Source organism: Jaculus jaculus, chromosome 4 (assembly GCF_020740685.1).
Source record: "Jaculus jaculus isolate mJacJac1 chromosome 4, mJacJac1.mat.Y.cur, whole genome shotgun sequence".
NCBI classification, from domain to species: domain Eukaryota; kingdom Metazoa; phylum Chordata; class Mammalia; order Rodentia; family Dipodidae; genus Jaculus; species Jaculus jaculus.
Window position 1 is genome coordinate 74,390,815 of NC_059105.1, and position 16,961 is coordinate 74,407,775.

Consider the following 16,961-nt stretch of genomic DNA (forward strand, 5'->3'; position numbering starts at 1 on the left):
GTTCCATGCCAGGCTGACAACATACTCCATGGCAGCCCTTGCACAGTCCTGGTATATCCAAAGCATCTTTGTATCTCCATAAAACAGTAGTCTAACTTCCAGTTGCTCGTCAGCCTGAGAGTCATCACACATAGCCTATATGCCATGTCTCAGCAGCAGCTCCTAGGACTAGGTGCACTACATGACCACTTCATGCATTTTTCATGTTTCCAAAATCAATACCAGTATGCCAGACACAGCCATATTCTTAATTCTGAGATTAAATAAATCATAACCTTGAACAGCAAGTTCCTTCTATTCAGATCTCATTTCAAAAGAGTTTGCCTTCCTATCATTCATTCTTTCCTCAGGCATCCTCTCCATTGCTTTAATGTAAAGCAGTTGTCCATCTTCCTTCCAAATGATAATGTATTTGACAATAGCCACTTTAGCAGCCAGCAATTTTAAACTTACTGAGTTTTTCCAGCTTAAAAATCTTAAATCTCTCAGTCCCATATCTTTAGCAAAACACATAAATCCATTACAAATTTAACCTTGTCAGACTCTCTGGGCATGGACAGCAGAATGCAACCAGCCTTGATGCCAGTAGCACAGTGCCAACAAAGTCCTCTGCAGTCATTCCTTCCCCTTAATAAGTTCATTAGCCAAGCCTCAAAATACAATTCTCTCTGTACTTAGCATTTTCAAAATCTCATCACAATAGCCCATGATGCCTGGCTTCCCTCTCCAGAAGGCATCTTCAGTTCTAAGCTCAAAGTCCATGACAATTTCTTCAAAACAAAAGTTCCAATGTATCAAAATCTGCGTGGTCAGATTCATCACACAGCAACTGTATCCCACTCCTCTGTACTATTTCTATAATAAGCAACCTCCTGTTGCTGAGATGAATCTCCAAACCAGACATAGTTTATGGGAGGAAGAATGGATTAATATAATATGAAGCTTAGAGATCCAGACGAAGTTCCATAATGGCAGAAGAAGTTGGCCCCTGTTTCATAGCTCCAAGCAGAGAGAAGAGCCACAGCCACCACCAAAAAGCAAGCAAGCACTTTGCATATTATTAGACTGGAATTCCAAATCCACCCATATACCTCAGGGCTAGACCCTAGGATCCACTCACAGTGACACTTACTCCAGCCAGGTGGCTGGAGATCAAAATTACAAACTTTAATAAAATCCTGAATATACTGGAGGACAATCATTCAAACTACCACAGTGGACATGAGATGACTGTTTTGTGACAAATACCCACCTCTAGCTTTTGGAGCCTGGAAGAGGTTTCATGACTTTCTGAAGAAAAAGTTAGAAATTTAAACAAAAAAGAGGATTAAATTAATTCAAATCCCCAGGAGACATTCTTTTTTCCACTTTCCACACATTGAGTTACATTCCCCATGTCTGAAAAGGATAATGACAATGGTGAGGAGACACTGAAAGCACACTAACCAAATCAAAGCTGGGTCAGTGCTCAGGTTCACAAGTTAAGGGTAAGAATTCTCTGTAGATCCAACAGTAAGACCTAGACTGTCACACTGATCAGATACCTGGGCATCTAAGATAAATCCAGTATCTGACCCACATAGGATGATCAAGGTGACACTGAGGACAGTGTATCCCCCCAGCTGTGCAAGCCAGGTCATTGGTGAGGTGAAACTGAATATATCAGAACCTAATGGTTAGTAGTTTATTATTTATGGATTCAGTGGTGAGTTGTTTTTATTAATAAACAAAATAGGAAAGCAAAAATGAGCTTTCCCATTACTTCCAAGAGGAATTCAGTTAAAGAACCTTTTTATTTATGGCTGCATAGCACTGTCTAAATAAAATGAGTCCTATTTGACTACTCAAATTAAAGTCTCAATACCTACAAGAGGAATACCCTTAGGTTAGGCTTGTCTGTAATGAGAGAAAGCCTCATTAACAGTGACTCAAGCAATATTGAAATTTATTTCCTTCTGACTTCGCATGCATAGTTGTGTTGTTCTCTTGCCTTCTTCGTTATTTACTTTGCAGCAGGTAGTTGCCAGAGCAAAGCCCCTGCTTCAGCTAGCATATTTTCACCTCTCCAAGAATGAACAAACAAAAGGGAAGGGTATTGATATCTTCTCTTTAAGAACACAGATGCCATCCACCTCATTTTAGCCACATGGCTGATAGGTGAGAGTATAAGTTTTATTACGCCTTTAAGTGATCACAGTGTTGACAGAAATCAGAGACTCTCTCAGGGTGGAAGAAGGAATAGATGTGTAGAGACCAGGTAAGTTTTTGCTGCAGTAACCAAAATCTCTGCATTACACAATTTTTACCCAACAAAGTATTTTTGTTTAAATATTCCAGCAGTGGACATTTATGAAGCATTTATTATGAGCTAATTAACTGCATCCTTTAGTTTCATCCCTGTTGGAACCTTAATGTCAGAAAGGGGTCAGCCAGCTTAGCCATTAGAAAGAGATGTCTAAATTCAGATGTCTGACCAGAGGCAGCTGCATTTCAGTATTTCTAAGAAATCTAGATGACCTCAGAAGTCAACTAACCTGGACTACAACCAAACAATGGAGAAAAGTAATATTCTTACATGGATAAAGAGTATTATTTGACATAATTGTGCAATTCTATAAAAAGCTCAAATTAGGACTCTCTAGATTCCTTAAAGTCTGGTTTCCTGACCTCAGTCTGGTGGGAGACAGACTCAGTAACACAGGTGGTTTTATTTTCCTGCTGCATGTGGATCTGTATTTATCCAACAAACAAAACACCATATAATCTGACTGAGCTGATGGGTTCTAACTCATCAACTCTGCTTTCCTCTGCATGCCATCATTGTCAATGACTCTGCTTTCTGCTTCAACTTTTTATATAGAGAATATAGTATTATTTTTTTTTTTTGAGGTAGGGTTTCACTTTAGCCTAGGCTATCCTGGAACTCATTATGTAATCTCATGGTGACCTTGAACTCATAGCGATCCTCCTACCTCTGCTCCCCAGTGCTGTGATTAAAGGCATGTGCCACCACACCTGGTCAGAGAAGATAGTACTCTTGAAGTGAAAAGATCCTTTGAAGGGAGATCATTAACTATGCATAGAAAGATTGCAATACACACACACACACACACACACACACACACACACACACACACGATCCTATTGTAGCTATCTATTGCAGTGAAAGTAATAACAAATGTCAATGACCTAGAAAGTCACAAACATTTTCTCTCTTACATGTTCTATGGATCAAAAATTTGGGATGACTTGTTTGGACAGCCTTGCTAAAGGTGTCTCATGAAGCTGCAGCCAGGCAGCTGTAGGACAGTGTAGACACTGGGAAACTTGATTGGCATTGGAGGACCCTCCCTACAGAGTTCATTTATATGACATTTGCGGAAGTCTTCACTTCTACCTACATAAACCTCTCCATATATAATTGTAATTTCTCACAACATAGTGTCTGGATTCTTCCAAAGTCACCTGAGAAAGAGCAATTCAGAAGCCACAATGACTTATGACTTAGTTTATCAAGCGACTCACATCACTTCCACCACATGCCTTCCATTAGAAGAAAGTCATTAAGTCCAGCACACTCTCAAGAGAAAGGGAATTAAACTACCTTTTGAAGGGAGCATCAGAACTTGTGGAAATGTTTCAAAGCCCCACAGAGAAAAAGAAAAGAAAAATGTAAGGTTCACACACCAATTTTAAGCTTAAAATTTTTGGTGAGATTAGAAATATAATATTTTTTTAAACAGTGTCCCATTCTAGTCCCAGCTGACCTGGAACTCACTCTGTAGCCCCAGGATGGCCTTGAATGCATGGAGAATCTTCCTATCTCAGCTTCCTGAGTGCTGGAACTAAAGGCTTATCAATTAAAAAAATATATTTTTATTTTATGTACTTTTATTTCCTGCCCTTGTTTTTATTTCTTGTTATGTATTTGTATATTCATGTGATGAGTGTAGAACTCATTCTGTAGTCCCGGGGGGGGGCCTCAAACTCACAGTGATCCTCCTACCTCTGCCTCCCAAGTGCTGGGGTAAAAGGTATGTACCACCACACTCAGCTGGCAATTTTATTTCTATATTTCCAATTATCATCTCTCTAATTTTTCTTGCCTTTATTATTGCTTTAGATTAGGAACTCTTATACATTATTACATAACAGTCATAAACATATCCATTTGAAAAATATTCTATTTGTTTATTTGCGAGGCAGACAGAGAGAAGCGGTGTGTCAGGGTCTCTAGCCACTGCAAACAAACTCCATATGCATGTGCTACCTTATGTGGGTACTGGAGAATTGAACCTGGTCCTTAGTCTTCTCAGGCAAGTGCCTCTTTCTGTTAGGGGGTGCATACGCACATGTGGCCACACAGAGCCAACATGCAGGCTGCCTGGAGCTGGGTTTGTAGCAAGACTTATGTGACCCCGCGGAGACCCTTTGAGAAACCCCCTCTCGACCTGGAACTGACCCCTTCTTGACCTGGAACTGAAGCTGATCATGGACTCCGGAACAAATGTGAGGTCTGGAGGGTCAAGTTTACTCTGGCGAAGATCCGCAAGGCTGCCCACCAGCTGCTGACACTGGACAAAACGACCCGCAGTGTCTTTTCGAAGGCAATGCCCTGCCTCAGCGACTTGTGCGCATTGGGGTGCTGGATAAGGGCAAGATGAAGCTGGATTACATCCTGGGCGTGAAGACTGGGGATTTGTTGGAGAGGTGGCTGTAGACCCAGGTCTTCAAGCTGGGCCTGGCCAAGTCTATCCAACATGCCCGTGTGCTCACCTGCCAACTCTGCATCAGGGTCTGCAAGCAGGTGGTGAACATCCCATCCTTCATTGTCGGCCTGGATTCCCAGGAGCACATCAACTTCTCCCTTCATTCTCCATATGGTGGTGACTGACCGTCAGGTCACCTGAGGAGGAAAAATGCCAAGAAGGGCCAGGGTGAGGCCGGAGCTGGTGGTGATGAGGAAGAGGATTAAGCCCACACATCTTTTCTTGGGAGGATTGTCTAGTTTTCCAGTCAGCTAATAAAACAGGACCAGTACAGTGGGGAATAAAAGAAAATAAGGAAGACAGCATGTTACTATAACGTGCACACATTATTCCTCCATTTTATGCTTATAAAAGTGTATTCCAGGACTTCCATTTAAGGAATTTTTATTAGCTTAGCTCTTGTGTTTGTAAATAAAAGAAATAAAGTACAAGTAATATTCTTCAAAACAATTTTCAAGGGTTATAATTATGTGAAAATATCCACCACATCAAAATAAAGATAATGGAAATGTATACAACAATCACACACTCACAGACAACAACAAAATAGCTTTCTTGGTATTGACAATGCCAAACAAGTTTACCTCTATGGTGGGAGTGTAATTGGTATGATCAGTGGAGCAACTTGGAAATAACTGAAGTTGAAAGTGTTCATGCCCTACTCCCTAACAGTGCTTGTAAAATTGTCACTTACATGTTCAATGTTCAAGGTATGAAGAGACGACTAACTGAACTGCTAGGAAGATAAAATGGACAAGTGAGATCTGCATTTTTCTACAATCATGCATCGGGAACATGAGATTACAATGCTGCATGAGGTCTACAATGTTATACACCATCTATGTGATATGCCGTCAATGTCATATACTATATATGGTCACAGAAGAATTAACTTGTGAATTACAGATAGAAAAGATGCCCACTGCCTTCATGAACTGGGTGACTGCAGGCACGATGTGAAGGGCAGCGGAACGGGGAAGGAAACTGGATTGCTACTTAGAAATTCAGGGCTTACTTTAATAAAATGTTAACATTTCTTCAACCCATGTTAGAGGGTTTGTGGGGTTTATTTCAAACTCTACTTTTTCCAAAGTTAAAAAAATATCATAATTTATAGTAAGTGAGGTAATGCAGGCCTAGAAAGCCAAGCGCCGCATGTTCTCTCTCATATGTGCATCCTAGCTATAGATGACTGGGCTTCTGTGTGACAAGGAAAAAACTCAGTAGCAGAGGCCAGTAAGCTAAAATTGAGATACAAAGGGAAAAGAAAGGAAGGGAGGAGGGTACTTAATGGGTTGGTATTGTATATATGTAGGTAGAAAAGTCTAATGGTGGTGAAAAGGCCCAAAGTGAGGTCAGGGGAAGAGATAGAGTAAAGGAAAGATAGAGTGTGGGCTAATCAAAATCTAAGAGGATATAAATAAATCATATGGAATCCTCCATTTTTGAACAATGGAACACTCAGGAGCCATAGATTGTTGCTAGAAAATTTTCAGTGTCAGGGATGGGATACCTTCCAGTGAGTTGTTGGCCAGGGAGATCCCTGGTGCCCTCAAAACATTATAAGCCATTGCCAAGGTCCTTGGTTTCCCACAAGGAATAGATGGTAAGACCCTATTGCTGAAGACTCCACATTCTTGGGCTGCAAGGCCACTGAGAAATCCTGCTGGAACTGAGCTAATAACCTCCTCCATGTAGAGCAGCTAACAGAAAGCTGGAAGAAGCCATTCTACATGCAGTTCAATGGGTGAAAGAGATATCACCAGTGAAGATAATCAACAGTGGACACTGCAAGCCTTATATTTGGCCAGCTAGGACAAATGAACCAACAGGTACAACAGTGGCACGTCTATAATGGTGGAAACCAACTGCCCTCCAATTGGACTGGAGGCCCACTCCATGGGAGGGAATACATCCCTGATACTTAAAACTTAAAACAGGGGTAGTCATGAGCTCTAAGGGTGTAATGTCTGCTGATATCTGGCTAAATGTATATACTATGCTTATCAAACTTCCCAGTAAGCACTTCTCTTAATATTCATACCCTTATATTAATGCTACTCTCACTTTTGCTAAAGAATCTTCTCTTTTCAGATGGCAGTGACCTTAGGACAACTCAGAAAGTATCATGGTGCTGGAAAGAAGTGACTGGAGTACTGAGTAATATCTCAATCACACCTTCCAAGGTTCAGGGTCTAATGCGGAAGAGGTGGCAGAAAGAATGAAAGAGCAAAAGGAAGAGTACGACTCCTTACAACGTGCTCCCTCCAGACATAAAATGGCCTGGATATCCATGACCTCATAGTGCCTGACACTACCTACACAAGACCATCATAAGAGGAGGAAAAGATCATGATATCAAAATAAAAGAGTGGCTGATTGAGATGGGGAGGATATATGATGGAGAATGGAGTTTTTAAAGGGGAAAGTGGGGGGAGGGAGGTTATTACCATGGGATATTTTTTATAATCATGGAAGATGTTAATAAAAATTGAGAAAAAAATACCATAGTTTACATCTGTGAAAAAGAACCTCTGGAATTATATTCCATGTATTCTGTATCTTTGTGATTGAATACACTCTGGGCCTGATCAGCTATACTATAAAGACAGTGAATAGAACAGCATTTCAGATTTTTTTTTTTTCTAGCTCAGCCACTGTAAGGTTTTCCCTTTGTCACCCCCTGAGCCTGTCCTTTCCTTTAATTTTTTTTTTTTTATTACAGAGAGACAGAGGGGTGTAGGGAAGGGTTCTTGCCTCTTCAAACCTCAGATATACGCATCATTGTGCACATCTGGCTTTATGTGGGGACTAGAGAATCGAACCAGGACTGCCAGGCTTTGCTACCAGTGCCTTTAACAGCTCAGCCTTCTCTCCACTCCCTGTCTTTTGCTTATTAAGGTTTATTACCTGAATACATTAACAACGCATCTTCCTTTTCTTCTTTTTGTCTCCTAATCTTATAAGTTACCAGGAAGCATTTGACTAAAGCATGCACAGAAATTAAATTTGCAAATTTCTTGGAAAACATGGTATTTTCGTTTTTTTTTCTTGGAATTAAATCTTATATAGAGACTCGTTTTTCCCCTTCTATTTTTTTTTTATTAGTTTTGTACTCAGTGAATACAGTCAAGTTACTACCATTGTTAGCTTCCTCCCTGTCCTCCCCCCTCCAAAGGGACCCTTCTTGTTGGGGTATATGGGTCGGGCTATTTTTTTTATTTATTTTTTCCAGCCCTGGAAGAGGTGTGGAGGGAAGGAAGCAGCGATAGAAAAGATCCTCTCTGAAGCCGGGCTGCTACTGCTTTGGGCATCAGACCTAAACACAGCGGATCTGGGAGTGAGCTGCGCAGTGAGCAGGGCTGCGTGGGAGGAACAAGCTGCACCTCGAAGCTTCAGAAAGAGAAGTTGTCCGTGGTGGCTGAGGAGAGGGGTGGTGGGTGAATGGCGGGGTGCGTGGGGACAGGGGAAGTCTGAAGCGTCTTGGAGCATCCTACCGCAGGAGGACCTCGCGTCTAGCCTAGCGCACTCCTGCGAGAACCCGCCCCAGCTGTGACGGCAGCTCTCTGGGCTGCACCTCGCGCAGCGGACGCGGCGGCTGGGAAGCAGCTCCTGCACTCGCCAGCCTCGGGGACCGGACCGGGACGCCCAGGAGCCTGGCCAGGCGGGAGCGGGGTTTGCGGCTACCGGAACTTTCTCTCAGCCCGGAACCCTCCCCAGCCATGAGCTACCAGCCACAGCCCATCTTCCCGCCGCAGGTAAAAGGTGCTGGGGGCGGGCTCTGAGCAGTTCCTCTCCAGTTGCCTTCACCCCGCAACAGGTCAGCTACCTTCTTCTGGGGTCTTGGTTTAGCACCGGGAAAGTTCTCCAGAAAGGAAAGAGGGTACCTGTAGCTGACTTAATCTGGCCCCTCCTCACTTGGCAAACACTGTTCAATATAACCCCTGTAATTTCACAAAATAGTGTCGTTGATTCCTAAGACGCATGCCGTGTGGGCGCCCTAGGAGTGAACTTGGGGGCTCTGTCGTTACTATTACTGTTATCCGTTATTACCTTCGTCTGTGTTTTATTCTCACCACTGACATTGCTTAGCTGTATTAGCATGCTGCAAATCTTGCACTGAATATTTGAAATCGACGAGTTTTGGAGCAAGGAGATAGATAATCACTGTTTTGTCTGTTGAAATAGAGAGACCTGGGTGACAGAGAGGCTCTGGTCTCCGAAAATGAGCAGAAAGGGAGGTCGTGCCAGTCTGCAGCGGTTTTCAATGTGGTCAATTCAATTATAGGCTCCGGTATCATAGGTAAGTGACCTGTGATCTGTTTGGTTTTGCTTTTGATGTTAAGTAAAAAGCCCAAGCTTAAAAGTGAATAGCATTCACTGGTGAATTTTAGAGAAAAAATATCTTAGAAGAAAAGTAGTAATTTTCTTTCATGAAAGCCTTCCTTTCTTAATTCCAAAGAAGCACTGTGCGTCAGTCTTACTTATGCTGCATACAGCACTGGCTTCAGCACCCCCCAGTACAGCACCCTCCACGCGGGTAGTGGAATGGCAAAGGAGGGAGGAAAGGTGTTTTTCATCGGTTACCTTGTCAGTTGGTAACTTCACCTAATTCATTTGTTTCTTCTTTCTGAACCATCAGTTAGATCACCTTCCTGTGATCCTCCAGAACTGTAAAACCCCCCAAAAACATATTATAGGTACAAAAGTGCAACATGAAACATGACAATCTTATGAAAAATTAAATCCATACATTTCCTTACCTATCTATCTATATGATGTTAACTTTTAAATTACGAGCTTATGAAATAAACATTTCTCATGTTTTGTCACATGCACAAACTGGTTCAGTGAAAGTGAATCTCATTGTTTTCAACTGTGGCCAGTTAGTTTAAACAAAGGAACAGCTCCTATTTTTCCAATGTATTGGTCCTCTGCTTCCCTTGCAAGCACGTGAGGAAGGGGTTGGGTCATTGTTCTACATATGAAGACATGTGTCACCTTCACCTAAAGTGAACATTATTTGGGTGAGCTTATATCTATTTTATTTATTTTTTCCTAATTATTTTCTTATCATCTTGTAAATTTGCTTTTGTAACATGTCCATAACAACATTTTATTCTGAAAAAATATTAATGCACTAGTATTTTATTTTGGGGCTGCTCTAAATTGTACTGCTTACCATTTTGTCATGTACAAATATGAATTATTTTTCCTGCTTTATATATATGAATTTGGGAAAATTTTTGTGTTCCTATATATCCTTTTAATGTAAGGGAATGGGCATTTTATGTTTTTCCAGGATTGCCTTATTCCATGAAGCAAGCTGGGTTTCCTTTAGGAATATTGCTTTTATTCTGGGTCTCATATATTACAGGTAAAATTCTATATAATTACATATTCCTGCATCTTAAACTGTGCAAAGATTTCTTTACTTACATGAGCATACCCTTCAGTTGCACTTCTTGGCTAATTAAAAAGTGCATCAAAGGATCCTAAAGAATTTAAGCATCATGGCTGAAGAGATTTGCTTTTTGTACTAATCCTTTAAACAGATTAGAAAAAGTAGAGCATTCTATTACCACACTTAAACCTTTTCATGTGCCTTTTCCACACTGCAGAAAGGACTAGATGGGAAAGTCATTCCAAAGGCCGGTTCAGGCTTAGAGGACACTTCTCCACAGTGCACAGAACAGGGCTGGGCGGGGGCAGATGCAAGTGTTGTGTCTGGAAGGCCTGGTGCTGAACCTGCAGGGTTCACCACCCCAGCCCCTCACACAGGTCACCTGGGCACACTGTCTGCCACTGCCTTTCAATGTAGCAGCAAGGTGCTTCTGAATCACCTCTCCAGGTCCCCTCACTTCATGTGCTGATGATTCTCACCCACACTGCTACACCCTGTTTAGATGCAGGCTTCAGTCCTAACACTCACCTTCTCTCTCTGTTGTCCTCAGCCCTGTCATCCCACCAGCTGACCTTCTGACAAACATAGCATCTGTAATCTGCCATTGGATCCCTGTGAACGATGTGGACATCAGACCTGGGGTGGTGGTTCAGTGGCCAATGGTGCTTATTTGCAAGCCTGCTGAGTTCAGTCCTCCCCAACACTATGTAAAGCCAAATACAAACTTTCAAACACATCTGTGACCCCAAAATGCCTCTGCCAATGTGAGGTGGAGGCAGGAGAATCCGGAAGCTTGCAGGGCAGATACATTAGCACATGCAGCCACCAAACAACGAGAGAGACCCTGGCTCAAAGAAGGTAGATGATTACAGACCTTCAGGTTGTCCTCTAACATCCATATACTAGCCCCTATACAAAAATAAATTTCAAAGAAAAATTTAGAGGGGAAATAATCACAAATAGGCACAGGGGTTGCTGGTGTAGAAATGGCTATGAGTAGTATCCTAGATAGCTTGTACCAGCGAGTGCAAAGCCAGCCCACTATCCCTTCTCTGCTGCGGTGGCCTGGGTCTCAAGAAAGCCACCTCTGATGAGTTTACACCCTCCTTCTTCCACAGCTCCCCCTTGTCCACAGTCTTCAGCCAATGACTTAACAGAAGACTCCACAGCTTATTTGTTTCTACAGGGAACAATGTGTAGCTGGATCTCTGGAGCCTCACCACCTCAGTCTTGGGGGCTCACTAGTGTCCCTACACCCAGGACCACATCCTTGTCTAGCTATTTCCTCTGCCCATCCTTCCACCCCCTTCTTCTGGGACCACTTCACCCATAAGCTCCTTGCCCTTGACCTTGTATCTGAGCTTGGTTTCTGGAAACCCTGATCAAGATGTCATCCGTCATAAGATCTCAGGCATCCAGGACCAGCCTGTAGTACTGCTGCTTGTCCTTAGATGAAGAAAGACACAGGAAAATGTATACTAAATTCAAAGCAGCAGAGTCACCGGGCTGCTTTCTGCCCACTTTTCTCTCACCACCTCCGTCCCTAAAACTGAAACTCTTCTGCCTTCCACTATTAGCCTGTAGCTTCAGACCCATTACATCCTTGTGGGATACACAACTGTGCTTGCTAAGAGTTTCTGCTGTTTAAGGAAACATCATAGCTATTAAAGCAGTTATCACATTAAAATTCACATAAGGATTTAGCCTTGTCATTTTTTAATTTCCTGCTTCCTAGTCAGGGCTGGCAAATTAATTTCCTCCCAGGCATACTACCATAGCTGAAGTGCATTGTGAACACCTAGATTGTAAGTCAGCAGGTACAAAAAATTTAACACCTGAGAATGAACAGTTCACTAAAGCCACATCAGACTATGTGTAAGGAAATCCTAGTGGCGGGAACTTTGTCCAGCTGCTATGTATATAAACTCCTTCCAGTGATGGTGAGCCATCCTTTCCAAAGTCATGTATAACAAAGTCACTAGTCAGTGGAAATTATTGTCCTGTTCATTTCCTTACATCATCCAGATCCTTTGATAATTTTGACAAATAAAAAATTCCCATGTGCTGGGTGTGGTGGTGCACCTCTTTAATCCCAGCACTCGGGAGGCAGAGGTATGAGGATCACCACAATTTCAAGGCCACCCTGAGACTACATAGTGAATTCCAGGTCAGCCAGAGCTAGAGTGAGACCCTACCTCGAAAAATCAAAAAATAAAAAAAAATCTCATGACAAGCAAAACAATTAATATGTTATGGTTCATTTTCCTAGACATTTAAGATCAAAATCTACAAGTAGAGTAAATGTTTTCCCTTAAATTGATATTATAACCAGTCAGGTTTTCATGTTTGTGAACTATTAAGAAATAATAATTTATAAGTATTTACAACAAAGTTTTAAGTTTTACCACAAGCTGTAAGTTTAAAAAAATATTTTCACACTTGTTGAGTAAAGTTTTTTATTCAATATACATAATAATTTTAAAGAAAATTACCCTGCTAGATAACATCAACTTATTTCAGGGATTAAAAAAAATATTTTTCTGGGCTGGAGAGATGGCGTAGCGGTTAAGCTGTGAAGCCTAAGGACCCCGGTTCGAGGCTCGGTTCCCCAGGTCCCACGTTAGCCAGATGCACAAGGGGGCGCACGCGTCTGGAGTTCGTTTGCAGAGGCTGGAAGCCCTGGCGCGCCCATTCTCTCTCTCTCCCTCTATCTGCCTTTCTCTCTGTGTCTGTCGCTCTCAAGTAAATAAAAATTAAAAAAAATATTTTTTTCTTTATTTATTTGCAAGCACAGAGAGATAGAGAGAGGAGAGAGAATGGACACATCAGAGCTTCCAGCCACTACAAATGAACTCCAGATGCTTATACCATGTGGTGAATCTGGCTTTTACATTGATACTAGGGAACTGAACCTCTGTCCTTGGGCTTTGCAGGGAAGAACCTTAACTTATGAGCCACCTCCCCAGCCCTCAGGGATTATTTTTAAACCTATGATCTTTAAAGGGAGGACAAAATATTATACTGATTGATGTATTTGAGATGCCTAAAGTTATTAAGGGAACATGAGTACTTTTAAAGCAAATTAAAACATTTATATTTGTTAATGACTTGAATATTAAAAATTATTTCCTTTAAGCAATGCATTTTGATCTTTTATAAAGCCTCCACTATTCTCATCACAAAAATGTAGTTCTTTACCAAACCTCTAAGGCATCTATAAAAGCGCTGGCCTCTGCTCCTCCGCTCAGCTCAGTGACACAAGCTCTCATTGGCTGTCTTTCTCAGCCAATATAACTGTCCAATTTCCTGTCTCTAGCACCTGCCCACTTGCTGATTGGTCCTCCTGCTGCTTCAGGGGCTGCCTTTCTAAACCTTCACCTCCTCTGTCACTCCCAGTCACTGATGACAAAGACAGCAAAAGTTATTGCAGCCAAATTCCCTCGTGACTAGGATACTGCATTTTTAAATTATTTTACTTTTAATTGCTTATTTGAGAGAGGGAAAGAGGCAGAGAGAGAGAGAGAGAGAAGAGACAGAAGAGAGAGAAGGGGTGTGCCAGGGCTTCCAGCCACTGCAAACAAACTCCAGATGCATGTACCCCATTGTGCATCTGGCTTACGTGGGTACTGGGGAATCGAACCGAGGTCCTTTGGCTTTGCAGGCAAGCGCCTTAACCACTAAACCATCTCTCCAGCCCCGGGATACTGCATTTTAATCACATCTCCAGTGACTCTAACATGCGACAGACTGTGACATACACAAACTTTCTTTGCCATTCTGGACTTGTCTGGTCTCCACATGTACATGGTTTCTCCTGTCTTCCTGATGATGGTCTTTGTGTGCCTGACATTCCTTTTCTCCTCTGCCTGGCAAAATCCTGTTCACCTTCCAAGGCATTTTTGGTCTCTTGGGTGAAGCACTTCCTGGTTTAAGAAAAGAAACTAAAATTAACTGCTACAACCTTCATGTTTGCAAAGTAAACCATCTCTTTCTTTCTTTCTTTCTTTGCTTTGCTTATTTTTTTTTTTTTTTTTTGAGGTAGGGTCTCCTATAATCAGGTAGGTAAACATCCAGAAACTCTATGTTGACATTAATTTATTCATCAAATCTACACTGATGTCCAATGTGCCAGACACTGACACTGCATCTAATACAACAAAGAACATTATCCATATCTTTATGGAGCTCAGGGTACTTTTCCAGGACATTATACTAATGGGATTCTTATCTGTCTCACATGTGGCATCATGAAGGCATGCAAGCCTATTAAAACAACTAAGAGGTTAGCCAGATGCACAAAGATGAAACAAACACAAAGTAGCATATGCCCACTAGGTGGCACAAGCATATGGAGTTATGGAGTTAGATTTCAGTGGCTGTGGCCCTGGCGTGCCAATTCTCTCTCTCTGTACCTCTGTCTCATATATATTTATACATACATGCATACATACATACACACACACACACACACACACACACACACACACACATATACACACACACACACATTTATTTATTTATTTATATTGTTATATACATAAACAAACCTAAGACCTGGGTGTGATGGTACACACCTTTAGTCCCAGCACTCAGGAGGCAAAGGAAGGAGGATCTCTATGAGTTCGAGGCCAGTCTGAGACCACATAGTGAGTTTTACATTAGCCTGGTTTAGAGCAAGACCCTTCAAGACAAACCCCAAAGAATAGATAACTTCTCATTCATTCAGCTGTCTGAGACACAGGATCAGGGTAGAGGTGTCAGCAGTGCACTCATCACACCTCTCTTCAGGGCTGGGTCATGCTCCATCTTACAGAGACATTCAGCAAGGGCCACACATGTCCACTTGGCTTATGAAACTAGTTCCAATATTGTCTGTCTAGGATAGCCAAAGCAGGATAAATGCATGTCGGGGTGAATAGCCAGGGCAGCCAGGTAAGAAAGCACTCACCAGTGAGTAGCACAGGCAGCCAGCCATCAGAGGAGTGTGTTCTCTCTGAGCTTCTTCATAGCTCACCTCCAGAGGGCCTGGACCTCCCACTCTGAAGGAAGGACTTCCTCCCCCAGTTAGTCTTTTCAGCAAACAATCTCCCAGGCCTGCCCAAGGCTCAAGAGGCTTATGTCTTGATTCCTGACCAGATCACATTTGACAATAGAACGTAACCATCACACAGCACACACTTCAAAGAAATAAAATAATGTAGAACAACCAGGAAAAGATGGCATCACATAAAAGCAGGGAAAACCAGGAAACAAACAAAATGAAACTGAAATTATATTAAGGCTAAGTAATTGGATTAGATCCATCATTTTGGCCAGCTTGGATGACCTTGGGAAGTAAGTTTCCTGTTGAAGAAAGGAACCAAAGTAGAAACCATACCAAAATGATGAGGAGTTTCTCCTTTATATAAAGTATTTGTAAAGTAGTTAGATTGTAAAGAAATCAGGATGATTGACAAGAACAAGTACCAACCCTTGGGCATCCATCTGTACCCAATATTATTGGAGTGTCTTTCAGTACAATGACATTGTGTTAAATGAAAAAAACAAAAATTAAATTTCCATTATGTAATATCTGTATGCTTATATCTTTAGTCTGAATTTTAAAACTGGGAATGAGATTCCTACAATTTAAATTTCAAACATATCCATGAACTTGCTCTATTAACCATAATAACTAAAACATTTAAGTTTTTATTATGAAACAAATGCTCTCTGAAACTCAAGAATGTCTTAGTTTTCCAAACACTCACTTCATTTTTCATTCAGTTGTCACATATGGCAAAATTATGATTACCTACTATTGCACACATCCCAGTAACATGGGTTGCATGCCTGAGTTAGGAAAGTAAGCAGGCCTGCCCCTTTGTGCTGGTGTTCTGTGCAACCTATCACCTGACTAAGCTTGAGAAGACTGATATCCTGATGGAAAAATGTGTAACTGGAAACATTATGGTTTCAGGAAAAGTGGTGGTGTATGAAAAAAATCTTAGCTGTGTCATGGTAATACTGTTCTATTCAATGAACTCTTCTTTCAACGTTCCCTTTTTCTCAGTAGTAATTCAGTCAAAACATCCAAACCCTGTTACCAATGTATCTTGACATTTGTTTATTTAGTTGCTTTTTTTTTTTTTTGCCACAGACTTTTCCCTTGTTTTACTGATAAAAGGAGGGATGCTCTCTGGAACAGACACCTATCAATCTTTGGTTAATAAGACCTTCGGCTTTCCAGGGTACCTGCTGCTCTCGGTCCTACAATTTTTGTACCCTTTCATAGGTAAGATGCTTGTGAAGGTGAACAATTGATTTTATTAATATGGTGTCATTTCTGAAAATAAGTTTCAATAATTAAAGAAAAGTAGCAATCGAAATATTTTCCAAATTAAGTGCTCACATCTTTTTTATTTATTTATTTATTTATTTTTGATTTTTCATGGTAGGGTCTCACTCTAGCTCAAGCTGACCTGGAATTCAATTTGTAGTCTCAAGGTGGCCTTGAACTCATGGAGACCCTCCTATCTCTGCCTCCCGAGTGCCGGGATTAAAGGCATGCACCACCACGCACAGCTAAGTGTTCACATCTTTAACTATTTTCTTATTTCCTGGAACCTTCACTCTATTTTCCCAATAGCTTTTTGATGTAAAGGGAAGATTATTTTCATTTGGTTAATGCTTGGATTTCCCTCATCTGGCAAAAAGCAGAATGATATGGGATTGAAGATGAATGAGAAGTAACATGTTTCTCTTAAAGTTCAATATTGAAAACTTAAGGTTTTGGAAAAGCCATTGTG

At 41.5% G+C, this 16,961-nt stretch overlaps 1 protein-coding gene and 1 pseudogene across 1 annotated transcript in view; both read left to right on the forward strand.

The window, feature by feature from the left end:
* Positions 1–4,373: 4,373 nt before the first annotated feature.
* Positions 4,374–4,975, forward strand: LOC123460157 (annotated as a pseudogene).
* Positions 4,976–8,395: 3,420 nt separating this feature from the next.
* Positions 8,396–16,961, forward strand: part of Slc38a11 (solute carrier family 38 member 11) — a 56,864-nt gene continuing 48,298 nt past the window's right edge. Inside the window, exons 1-4 of the mRNA XM_004651717.2 lie at positions 8,396–8,527; positions 8,958–9,072; positions 10,072–10,146; positions 16,313–16,447. Of these exons, the coding sequence (XP_004651774.2) occupies positions 8,492–8,527; positions 8,958–9,072; positions 10,072–10,146; positions 16,313–16,447 (361 nt within the window). The 5' untranslated portion in view covers positions 8,396–8,491. The remainder of the gene's footprint in view (positions 8,528–8,957; positions 9,073–10,071; positions 10,147–16,312; positions 16,448–16,961) is intronic.